This window comes from Anguilla anguilla, chromosome 3 (assembly GCF_013347855.1).
Source record: "Anguilla anguilla isolate fAngAng1 chromosome 3, fAngAng1.pri, whole genome shotgun sequence".
Lineage (NCBI taxonomy): Eukaryota > Metazoa > Chordata > Actinopteri > Anguilliformes > Anguillidae > Anguilla > Anguilla anguilla.
The window spans coordinates 59,371,318-59,383,764 of NC_049203.1; the positions used below are offsets into that span (position 1 = coordinate 59,371,318).

General features: G+C 47.7%; 1 protein-coding gene across 3 annotated transcripts in view; it reads left to right on the forward strand.

Moving 5' to 3' along the window:
• LOC118224356 (pyruvate carboxylase, mitochondrial) overlaps positions 1-12,447 on the forward strand; it is a 128,639-nt gene that overhangs the window by 63,088 nt on the left and 53,104 nt on the right. For all 3 annotated transcript variants that reach the window (XM_035411814.1, XM_035411815.1, XM_035411816.1), the window contains one exon: positions 4,015-4,197. In XM_035411814.1, coding sequence (XP_035267705.1) covers positions 4,015-4,197 — 183 coding nt within the window. The remainder of the gene's footprint in view (positions 1-4,014; positions 4,198-12,447) is intronic.

A 12,447-nucleotide genomic window follows, 5' to 3' on the forward strand; every position in this document is an offset into this window, starting at 1 on the left:
ATGTAGAACGTAAAGGGCTCAGGTTGCTAACTGCATGCTGTGGTCTGGAGATTTGGCCATCCGGGCTGTGGGGCTGAGCCCCTCTCAGGCCACAGAGCTCACATTGATGCTTCGACGTCGATCGTGTAAATCGATGCCCGCTGTTAATCCGAGGTTGCGGTGGGACTTTGTAGCAGGCCCCACGGGGTATGTAGCAGGGCTCATTCCGGGCTTGTTCATCTTCGCTCCTCACGGCCATTGCAGTTTGCCATTAGCCTGGGGCAGGGGAGGCCTTGCTCTTCAGTGTACTGATTTGTCAGGCATTTTGTCGGCGCGTTATTTGTCAGGCATTCTGCCATATGGTAATAAGCGATGTCACAGGTCCCCTCGGGCCACACAGGTGGCACTTTTAACGCGCAGTTCATGAGAATATTAAAATGTGAGGAAACCAACCTCTGAAGATTTGTAGCAGAGAATTAATTTTTCTTGCAGCCCGGAATCCATGTATCATCAAAAGTTTTTTTTTAATTTTTTTATTTTTTTTTTACCTGAAAACTTTTTAAATGACTTGAAATTTAAACTGGAGAGGTAAAACAAACTCCATGCCATTACTGTTCTAAACAGACTAATGGCGTGATTAATCAGATACATGTAATTATCCATAACAAGGTTAAATAAATGAACCTTCATTTCCATGGGCTGAACCGGTTCCAAACTGGTGCAATCTACTTCAGTTGTGGTAATTAATAAAGAAATAACTTAACAACGGCACATTGTCTCTGAAGTCTGAAGGAGAAAATTACAGTTCGGTATTCAAGACTAAATGCCAAAACTCTAGATCAACAGTAAGTGGGACCTCTTACAAGGTCCTTTTTAATAATGAGAAACCCTAACATGCTCCTCTACCACTGTTTGTGCCATTTATTTCCTCCTGTAGCTTGAATATCCGTGACACCATGTGAAGCAGATGAAATTAATAGTTTCACAGTAGAGTGGTTCACCTGTACCAGGTGCTCCTAATGAGGAAAGAGAGCTGTCTTGTGATCATTAGGAATTACTCGCAGGTTGGTGACTCCCACAAAGACACGCCGGTCTCATACATAGCTCCTGTTTTAATTGGGGAAAAGAGGAGGGGAGAGGAGAGGACTGGAGATAAGTTCAGGGGAGAGGAGATGAGAGGAGGGGATAGGAGAGGAGAGGAGAGAAGTGGAGAAGAGGGGAGTAGAGAGGAGTGGAGAGGAGAAGAGAGGAGAGGAGAAAATGGAGAGGATGGGAGTGGAGAGGAGAGGAGAGGAGAGGATGCTTTTATAAGGCCTCTGTTCCATCTTGTTGTGATTAGAGCTGTACCCAGCAGTGGAGCCAGAATGCCGTGACCGGCTCGTTCAGGTAGAAAGAGAGGGCCGTCTGCAATAAACAACAAAGGGAGGGAGACACGAGAAGGAGCAGCTTCACTCTCAATCAACGGAAACAGAACTAATCTGCCCCCCCCCCCCCCTTTCGCGGGTACATCCGACGAGTGATTAATTGACCGCGACCGGCGGTAGACAAACAGAGTGCGAGGCCCGCCTGCCACCAGAACTCGGGATCGGTTTTAATTAGGAGAGTGGATGCGCTGCCGGCAACGCCGCGCCAGCTCTGAATGAGCCCAGGAGAAAAGAGCGGGAAATTAAACCGTCCTCAGGACAGGCATTTTTCTCCCGGCATTACTTCCGGATGATGAATCTGGGTATTAAGGGCCGGGACTGGCTCGTTGAGCGAGTACCGTTGCGGGTTACGAGTGTACGGACGATTTTTATGATTTCTGTTGTTTAGTGGGGCCCGTTTCTTCCCTGAAAGGTCTCGGCTGTGGTCTGGAGGAGCCTGGTAGGTGCGGATTTCTCGAGGCGACTTGCAAGGCATCCTAATTGAACAAAGCCGCTCAGATAACGGTTCTTTCCTAAGCGGGTTGACATCAGTTCACTTGTTTATTGCTGTGCGCTCATTTGCCTGGTGGGTGGTTCTGAAAATTGATCAGAGTAGCTTTTCTAATGAAAACAGAAAATGAATGAAATGATGCATCCTAATAGCTTCAATTAAACGTGTTTTGGATTCCACCTCTGATACAATGGCACTTATGACGGTACAACCGAGTTACAAATTGCCTTGGGCTTTGCCTGATTAAATCGATGCTTAACCTTATCATTTCTTTTTCCTCCAACACAACTTTTCGGGTTAATATCAGATCCACTTGAAAATTTTAATAAGTTTAAAATAATTAAACAAATGAAGAGCATCAGGAGAAATTACCGGGTTACTCCGCACAAAAGCGTTTAGAGTGTTTTTGAGAGACCCAGGATTAATTTTCAAATGGTTTTGGACTTCTTTCTAAGGAAGTGCTGAGGATTCACATGGCCCTGGGGGATATTTAATGTATTTTAACGTTGTTTGTATCTGTTTTGGGAACCAGCCCGGGTGTGTTTACCGTAAATCTCGCTGTGCTCATTAATACAGAAAAATTGCAGCGTCTAAGTAATTTGCTTTTTCACATTTACCTGCGTGGACAGGACACTCAGGGATTAGAAACCCTTTCGCTTTTATAAAAATGGATGTCTGTTCATTATATCGCCGCTGCTTTATTTTTCAGCCCATTGAAATAAACCTTGTCATAGTAATTGGTCTGGGATCAGTGGGATGGGAAGAAATTGGTAAAGCAAGTGATGAAGACGGAAAGAGGGAGCAGAAAGATGAGATTTAGTGAGAGCTTAGATTAGTTTTTAGATGTGACTTTCTTGATTGTCTGATGGTGTTTGACAAATTATTTGTGGAAAATAATATGGATTCGATGTTTGTTGACAGAAGGCTAAGAAGGACAATTGCTCTGACACTCATTGCAGGTGATGTGACTCTCCAGAGCTCCCCATTGTTCATTGTTTTTCTGCCTTCTTTCTTTGGTGTTCTTGTCAGTCCTGCTTTCTAGAAATGAACCCCTTGAAGATCAGGTGAGAGAGACAGAGAGAGAGAGAATGAAAGAGAGAGATTGAGACAGACAGAGAGAGAGTAAGGCTTGTTAGATCAGAATACCGTGCATGTGTGAACTGACACCACCGTTTTTAATTATTAATGCCGCACCTGTCCCTTCGTTCTTGCTTTTTTCTCAACCCCGAAGGGTGCCCACAGGTTTCAAGGCGACACGGGGGTATGGGGGACAGCGCGTCAGTATGCCAGTGTGCGCTCGCTGGTTATTCCTTATTCCTCCTGCGCTGTCGCACACAGCTGCGTTCTCACACGGCTGATCTCGCTCCGCTTAGTGTAAAGGCTTGTCATGCGATGTGCGGTTTGCCCGTTTCAGACACCTTTCACTGACCCGTGCGACACATTTCTGACACAGACACTCGGTTCTGCGCCGCGGGGGTATAACTGCTTGTTGGAGCCCGTGGGTCGACAGCCCGTCGGGTTTCTGGTGGCGCGCCTAGCTAAAGCGCTGGTTCTCAGCGCAGTGGCACGGAATCGTCCGTGCCTGTGGAGCCTCTGGCCTGTTCGCTGGGGTAGGGCATAATTGGCCCCAGAATCTTCCCGGAAGAGAGGGCTCTTCAGCCAGCCGTGTATTTCCCGTTTCTCTTTGTTGCACGACCGCATCCCTCCTCATGCATCAGGTGTGTGCAGTCTGCCTGCGCCAACTGTGTGGCATCTGAAGGCCTGCAGAGCCATGCACCGCTCAGCTGCTGGGTGGCAGACTGAAAGGAAGTGGCAGCTGGCTGCCCTCAAATGTATGTGCCAGTCTGTTCTCTCCCAAATCAATGGATTTTAATAAAACATAAGCCAACCGTGTCCATTCCGCATCCCTCCAATTTGTTTTTTTTGGAGGGGTTGTTTTTGTTGGAAACACGCGCATGCGCGCACACACACACACACACGGGCATGAACTCATGCATACACACACACACACACACACTGATTGTCTGTGGTAATCACTTTCTTAACAGTCTGTAATGGACGTTTTGCATGGATCGGTAAATGGCTTCTCACTTTCTCTCTCTCTCTCTCTCTTTCCCCCAGGTCTTCCGCAGTGGAGAGGGCATGGGCATCCGACTGGACAGCGCGTCCGCGTTCCAAGGAGCGGTCATTTCGCCGCACTACGACTCGCTGCTGGTCAAAGTCATCTCCAGCGGCAAAGACCTGCCCACCGCCGCCGCGAAGATGAACCGCGCGCTAGCCGAGTTCCGCGTCCGCGGCGTCAAGGTAGGCCGCTTCCTCCTTTTCTCGGCCCGGCTCGGCGCGTCGACGCCGAGCGGCGCATGAATATTCAGGCTCCTGCTTAGTCAGCTCGCTGAATGCAGTTGATTCATTAAAAAAATATATATTTTTTTTAATGCATAGTTTATATGTTGACTCATCGTATGTAACTGCTAGGCAGAAATAATTTGGCTTATAAGCTCTCGTCTTTACCGCAGCAAAGATTTTTACAGTATATAAAGGATTTGATGGACCAGCAACTTTGAGAGCAATTGCAGGAAGCGTGATGTTTTGAATGCAGACGTAGCTCAAGTGCTGGAGCCCGGCTGAAGTGCTGCGATCAGCGCTAAATGCAGCCGTTCAGCCGGCGGTGTGGTAATGTGGATCTCTTTATAATTGATTAAGAGGCTGATGGGCTGATTGATAAGGCACCCTGATGGTCGCCGAGGTGGTTATCGACCGCGCTCGGCTTTCACTTTTTCTGAAATAGTGGACGGTGTTGGTCAGCAAATTGGTTCCCTCTTGTGCGCTAGCCGTCGCCCTTACCCAATCTCTCACGGCGTCACGGTCATATGAACCCGGTTTTATAAGCCAGCGGTCAGCGCTCCGGACCCCCCCCAAGCCCGGATGGTTCCGGGTCCAAACCGTGGGAGGAGGAACGAACCGAACGACAGAAGTGCTTGCGCGCTTTCTACGCTCCCGAAACCCTGACGGGCGAACGCGTTTTATCACTTTGTGTTGAGCTCGTGCCCAGTACCTGAATGAATGTAGACACTACATCAACACGTCGGATCCCAGGAGGAGAGGCAGCTAACAAAGCACTTCCCCCTCCAACGCTGGAGCTGAGGCTCAGCTGCATAAGTACATTAGGCAACGTGTAGCATTTTACAAGGGCATAAATAGCCCCCGTTAAGCTGATAAATAATGTAATGCAGATGTTTTCTTGTGCGCGGGATTGGCCGATGTGCTGCTGTTTTTCATCAAAAGAAAATTGTGGGGAAAGCGTTGAATCCCCCGTGATTGATGCGGCTGTCAGGTTTGGGAAATTTCGCTCTAAAGTGCTCCAATTTGCGCGGCGGAAAGTCGAGCCGGGTGGCGGCTGCTCCCGTTCACGTCTGGCCCGCTTCATTGTCATGCTACCCGTGGTCTTTTCTTTTTTTTTTTTTGTCGAACAAAACCTCCGTGAAGACACCGAGACGAGGACAGAAAAACGCTCACGCGGTGACAAAACGGGCGAGCGAGAGCGAAAGGTCAGAGAGAAGAATGATCGCAGCGGGGAGGACGGGCGAAACGGGCAGAACGGGCAGAAGAGCAATCGGAAGGCGGGGGGGGTGGCGAGAGACCTTAACGCTGAACGACAAGCGAGGTGGTACGGCCTGTGGCAACTGTCGCCGCTGTACGCATCTCGCTGCATCGACGCGCTGGAGAGACGCGCGTGCGGCGTGTTTGTGCGTGTGCACGTACGCCGCCATCCTTCTGCCCGCTGAGCTGCGTTCGGCTACCTCGCCGTCTCTCTCGTCTTGCGCACGTGCGGGCGCGTTTACACACACACGCAATTTTTTCTGGTAATCTTGTTGCTGCGTTTTCCACTTTCTTGGCTAAAGAGGGACGGAAAGGGAGCGAATCAGACAGCCGCCACAGAGGGAGGAGAAAACAAATGGAACAAATCTGCAGGGAAAACAAAGTGATGAGACCAGAGAGGGAGAAACAAGACTGGTAGAACGGGAAAGGGAGAAGGCAGGAATTAGGGGACACAGCACAGTCGTTCCACCGCTAACGTCATCCTAGCCAAAATAACACGTTGAGAGATTAGGCTGTCTGTTTGCAGTGTGATTTGTGCGATGTTTCGCGTCTTCTGTGTTACTTTTGTTAACAAACGATGCGGGCAGCACTCGGATTGGAACTTAAAAGGGATTGTTTTTGCCTTCTGGGGTTTTTGTATATCGTTCGCGCGTTGTTGTTTCAGTTTTTGTGGATGTTTCCAACTGGTCCAGGCAGGTTTTTATATATGATAAATTGTATTTTAGATGTCTACGTTAGTTTCTGATGACCTGCTGGCTTTGGAGTTACACAAACCATGAACCCGTTATTGACCCCCATACCAGACATTTTAAAGCCTGCAGGTCCTCAGAAAGGTGCATCTAAAATGGCTTCCAATGCACGGAAATGATATTAAAGAAAGCTCCTGAAAGTGGACTGCCCCTTTAAGGATGGAGCGGAGGTGGAGGTCCAGCGGGGTGTAGCGGGGGACGGGGGGTGGGGTTGGGTGTATGGGGCCCGAGCGCAGAGGCCGCTGCTTTGAGGTGGTGGTGCTGGGCTTCCCAGAGCAGGCGGTCGAGGGGAAGTGTGTAACGCTTCTCTTCGTTTTTGCTCGTCTCATCACTTTGAGGCCTCTTGGTCTCCCTCCGCCCTGCTCTCTCTTTCATTAACGCGCTCACGTTTGCACCCCCTTTTTCTGTCTCCTTCCTCCTCCCCCGTCAGCGATGTCTCTTCCCCTCAAATTTTCACATGCCCTCTTTTCTGTGGCTACCTTAACAGCCACGGCCATAGGGCCTGTGTTGTCCACACTTGTGAACTTTCCAAGGTAATGGAACGTCACACAATCTGCCTGTATCATATTACACGGGCATTGGTGGGAGAAAGCTTCCTGGACTGAGTGACCAGGTTCATGGATGCCGCTCTGCACGTGCTCTCTCTGTCTTCTCCCGCTGTTTGCTCGGTTCTCCTGCCCTCCGGTCTTTCACACCGTGTGTAACCATTAACTTCAAGGTTAAGCACACAGCTTAAAGAAGGGAGCAGGCTGTTTGTTTTACGCGGTGAAGAAATCAAGTCCATTTCCTCCCTGGAAACCTGGACTCTCACCTTTGTAGCGTAATGGAGGACATGCTTTACCATGCATTGCTTTTTGGATTGAGTAGCGCTCTCTCAGGAGCCATTTCTCTCCTGGGAGAATGAGTGCTTTCACAGTGTTAGCCAGGAGTCTCTTGACTATCAGCTTTGGCTATCAGGAGATCATCCTCTGTTCTCTTTAAAATGTTGCTCCCCGTGGAATTCTGGTACTGCAGGCTTCTTTAATCAGCTCACTGTAGCAGCAATTATGTGTGTCCATAGCTTAGCCACAGTGTGCAAGCAGATAAATCCTAACTAGGTGCAAACAAAACAATGGAAAGGTAGACAAATTGTGAGAATGAACATGGGAGCAAGACAGACTGAGAGAAAGAGAGGGAGAGCGGGGAGGGGATGAGGGGGGGAAAGAAAGGGAGTCTTGAGTGAGTATTAGTGATGTTGAGAGATGTAATGACACGATTTACACTCCGAGCACACCGCAGTCTGCTCAAGCTGCACAGCAGAGCATGGACTTAAAAAGGTTGAGCTGTCAGACAGGTTTCTATCTGCATGCACGCTCAAATAAACACACACTCACACACTGACAAGTACGCAGAAGCATTCTTGCGCACTTTCATGCTCTCAAGCTAAACACACTCCCATGCATTCACTCATACACTTCTTCACAGTGTGCCAGGGTTTTAAACTCCAGTTTGGAGTGTGCTTGAGTACCAGGGAGGTGGACATTATGATACTTTCTGATACTACAGCCAGTCTCTCAGCCAGTCGCTCACCTACCTTATTTGTCCTATGGACAGAAGGCACATATGCGATTTGTGATTCAGAGTGCGTACGGAGCTCGAATTGTGATTCTCCCCCTGGAACTGTGCCCAGGGCTGAAATTAAAAACAAAACTTTGACCCACCTGCTAATCAGTAATTACAAACTTTGTGTTAATAGAGTGTGTTTTCACCTGTTGGGTCTATTCACACAAAGCAAGTGCATGTGTATGCTGTGTGGGTGTTTGCTTGTGTGCGTAAAACTTCTGAATATTTATTCAGCAATTAATTTTCTTAAGGCCACAGAGGTTTTCTTATCTTGATGTAAAGTGCATAGTATTTCATCTTGTTTCCGCTTTCCTTTATACACACGAAAACGCACGCACAGTCAGTGGTACTTGTGTAATGTATTAGTGTGATAGGGTTTGGGGGAGTCTTTGAAGCCATAATCGGGATTAAATGGTTTGAATCAGTGTGACTGGCTTTCAAGGGAGTGATAGAGGGGAAAGCAGGGGGATAGGAGGTAGAACAGGAAGAAATAAGGGGGAAGATTGATAAGGAAGAGCAGGGTAGAAAATGAGCAAATTGGAAAAAACAAAGGCAGAGGATCCCTTTTTTCTGAAGTTCCTTTTTGTGAATTCTGATCTAAAAGCAGAGTAATGAACAATGCCTATCAGTGCATATCAGACCAGGAAATCTATGTGCTTTAGCCCACTCGACTTCAAAGGGGAGGAGATGGAATTGGCAAAGTGAGATTTGAAAATGGCTATTTCACAGCTGGGGTTCTGTTACTGGAGCCTTACTCTCTCTGTTCTCCTCATCCCCTCCTCCACCTTCAACTGTCACCCATCACCCGTCATACGTGTGTGTGTGTGCCGTGTACCATGCTTCTTCACTGTGTGAAATGTCTGCTTGTCCTATTGAATTTGTATTTTAGAGAGAGCGGGAGCCAGGGAAGGTGATCTGCTTGAAGTCTGTCAGACAAAGATAGATTGAAAGGGAGAGAGAGAGACCGAGAGAGATGTAGTCACGGTTTTCACAAAGGGAGAGACAGAGAGAGTGACCTTGGTGTGAGCATGTGAAATCTGATTAAGAATTGAAAGCAAACTCTGTCACGCCCCTTCCCGAACCTCCCCCCTGGTCCCTAGTCTGACTGGGCGAAACGTCTTGTCCATATTGTACATGTTTCCTACATTGGGCAGTACCTACAGGTATACTCATGAACTCCACTGCACCTCTGCTACATCTCCCGCCCAGGTCTACTCATACCATAATATATCAACAACCATCTCTCTCATATAGCAGATCTACTCATACCATAATATATCAACAACCATCTCTCTCATATAGCAGATCTACTCATACCATAATATATCAACAACCATCTCTCTCATATAGCAGATCTACTCATACCATAATATATCAACAACCATCTCTCTCATATAGCAGATCTACTCATACCATACTATATCAACAACCATCTCTCTCATACAGCAGGTCTACTCATACTGTACTACACCCGAAAATATCTCTCATGCAGCAGCTACTACAAAAGTGCTGTAATGAATGCTTATCCTGCAGCATCATGCATGGATGGAGCTGGGAGCAGAGGGACATGGCATCTGAAATGAAGGTCTGGTGTCTTTATATATTCATTCATGTACATGAACATAGAAACAAAGAAAAGTGTTAAGCACTTATGTGCATACACAAGTGCACTTGTGTGACATTTCTGTCTCTCTGTGACACACACATGCGCGCACACACACAAACACACACGCTGATGTGTATAATGCACCCATGATCCCTGTGTCCCTTTCCCATCTCTCTCTATCTCTCTCTCTCCCTACCCCCCGGCCTTCTGTCTCAGCATGAAGCCAGGCTCACACTCTCTCCAGTAATAAGGGTTAGTGTGAGGTTGAGGAGGGAGAACAGGGATACGATCATATTCTGCCTGTGGTGTTGAGTAAGGGATTCGCGCACTTGGCTGGGATTTGCTGACTGCCCAGCATTTCAGGGGCTGGTAAACACTGCCCATTGTTTCTGGAGCCAGTTAAACCCTCTGAGAGCCATGGGCTGACTGAGACAGCGAGAGGAAAAGGGATTAAGGGGCCATTTTTTTTTACAATGGTGTAATGCAGCCATTATCTCTAGTCCCTCTTCCGCTCCTTCCCCGTCCTGCCTCAGTACTTCCCCCACCTCATCCCGCCACCCCACGACAAGCACGCACACATGCACACCACACACTTTCCTTCAACAAGCAATGTTCTGCAGTCACCAGCGAAATCATCATTTAATGAGAAATTCTCATTGGAATGGAAAAAAACATTTTCTTTTTTTTTTTCCTGAACCTGTTAGGCACCACTCACAAACCGGGGAAAAGCAAAACTCCACGTGTTGATAACAGCATCAGCAAGAGGAAGTCAGCCCTTTCCCTTGGTATCATAAGATCGCAGGTAGCTAAAACACCCACGACTGGAATACGCCATCAAGAGACTTTTAAATGTTGCTTTGGCATGAGCTGCAGAGATGAGATCGCTAAGTTTTGCCGAGGAATGTTCACAGCTTCTTCTCAAGGCCCACGAGAACAGGAGCATGATTGAGCTCAACAGAGAGGGGCAAGGTTAATGGGGAGGGAGCACAACCTTAAAGGCCAAGCATCTAGTTAATAATGCCTCCTAAAGATGAGTTATAAATAACTTTTTCAATGGAGCCCCTTAAATAATTTGGGTGGAGGAGCTGGATCAACTTTGCCTCTGGCCCACCAAACCCACATAGGCACAGTCTTTCAGTATCTTTTCAAAGGCCTGGCAAGCAAGCGCAGAGCAGTGCATTGTTGTCATGCCAATGAAGACTGCTCAGATTTAGAACATGGAGCACATCAGAGACCCGTAGATTAATGGTGGGCTGGCAGGGTATTGATAGCCTGCTCTCACCGGCCTTGGTCCATTGTGGCGGCAAGCACTAATTTGATGAAGTTGAGGCATGATGTGTGATTGCGCATGTGTGTTTGTGTGTGTGTGTGTGTGTGTGTGTGTTGCATGCGTGTGTGTGTGATGCGTGCGTGCGTGCGTGCGTGCGTGTGTGTGCGTGTGTGTGTGTGTTGCATGCATGTGTGTGTGTGTGTGTGTGTGTGTGTGATGGGGCCGTAGTGGCTCAAGACAGCGTGTCGGGGCACAGGTTTGGGTACGGTCCTCCATCAACATGAAGGGGAAAGCCTGAGACTATGAGCCCTCCTGAGAAGCCCCCGTCACCTGACAGGAGAGGGCGAAGAGTTGGCAGGGGGGCGGAGGGTTCGAAGCTCCACAGCTTGGTGGAAAGGGTAGGTGAGGGTGCGGGGTTGGGGGGGGTGGGGATGGGCGGGTGGGGTGGGCTTAACAGACACACCAGTGCTGTATTGTGAATAGTCTCTTTATGAGCACTCAGAAATTATATAGATTTATTTATTTATAGATTTATTTTATTTTTATTTTATTATTCCCATTAGTAGTAACTGTGGTAATAATGGGGGTTCTCTAGCATTTTAGCACTTAGCAGATGGATAAGACCATCTGCTAAATGAATGATCCGTAATGTAATGGTAGTAACAGCAGTAGAAGCAGTGGTAGTATTACCATGATATTATTTCCCATTTAGTTCCTGTCAGTTCTGCACTGCCAGACTGCTAAATCTGTGCCACTGCTGGCTCAATAAAGCTAATGTTGGTAATGCCAACAAAAACCCTCAGATGGGAGTTCAGCTAAGAGATATACGAACCCAGTGACCGGTGATTTTCAAATCATATTGAACATGTTTTATCAATGGTATGGTGTGATACCGCTTGTTTCTACTCCCTCGCTGAGCAGGTGACATCACTGTGAAGGCAGAGATGCTGCTTGTGCTAAATTTCTGAATTTGAGTGTGTGTTCTTGTTTAAGTGTGTGTGTGAATATCAGAGAGAGAGTGTGTGTGATTGTGAGAGTGAGAGAGAGCGAAAGAGAGGGAGAGCGAGTGAGAGAGCGAAAAAGAGAGAGAGAGAGGGCGAGAATGAGAGAGAGAGCAAGTGAGAGAGAGAGAGAGAGACCCAATCAGCAGTTTTTAATTAGAGAATGCTGGGCATGAGCTGAGCTTCTGAAGAACAGAGCAGGGAGTGAGTTTTCCTCTTGACATCAAATGAAAAGGTTTTGTTCTAATCACCTTTCATGTGGAGTCCCAAAGCCTCAGTGCAGAAATCTGGATCTTTGTTAAAGCTACAGCTGACAAAGAATCCTCCCTGTTCCTCTCCGCGTGCTGTACCTTCCTCACCTGATCTTTCTGAACACAGATTGGCATAAATGATGCAGAGCCGCCTGAATTATTCACTAGCCTTGGTAATACTTGGTAATACAACAAATAATATTTGCTTTTGGTGCTGTCGCATACCTTTTATAATAAATTAATGAGCTGAATTAAGTGTGCGTGGGGGGGGGGGGGGGGATGGATCTGCACACGCTCAGCGTGTGATAAGCATTATGGGTCATGTGCATCGGCGATGGAGAGAGGCAGCAACAGTGTGTACGCACTTATTTTCTCCAGCTCATTTCACATCAGTCGAGCTCAAACGGAGTTTATTGGCACTGCAGTAAATTGCTGCAAAGTGCTTGCATGTCATGAAGAACATTAGCGCATGCAC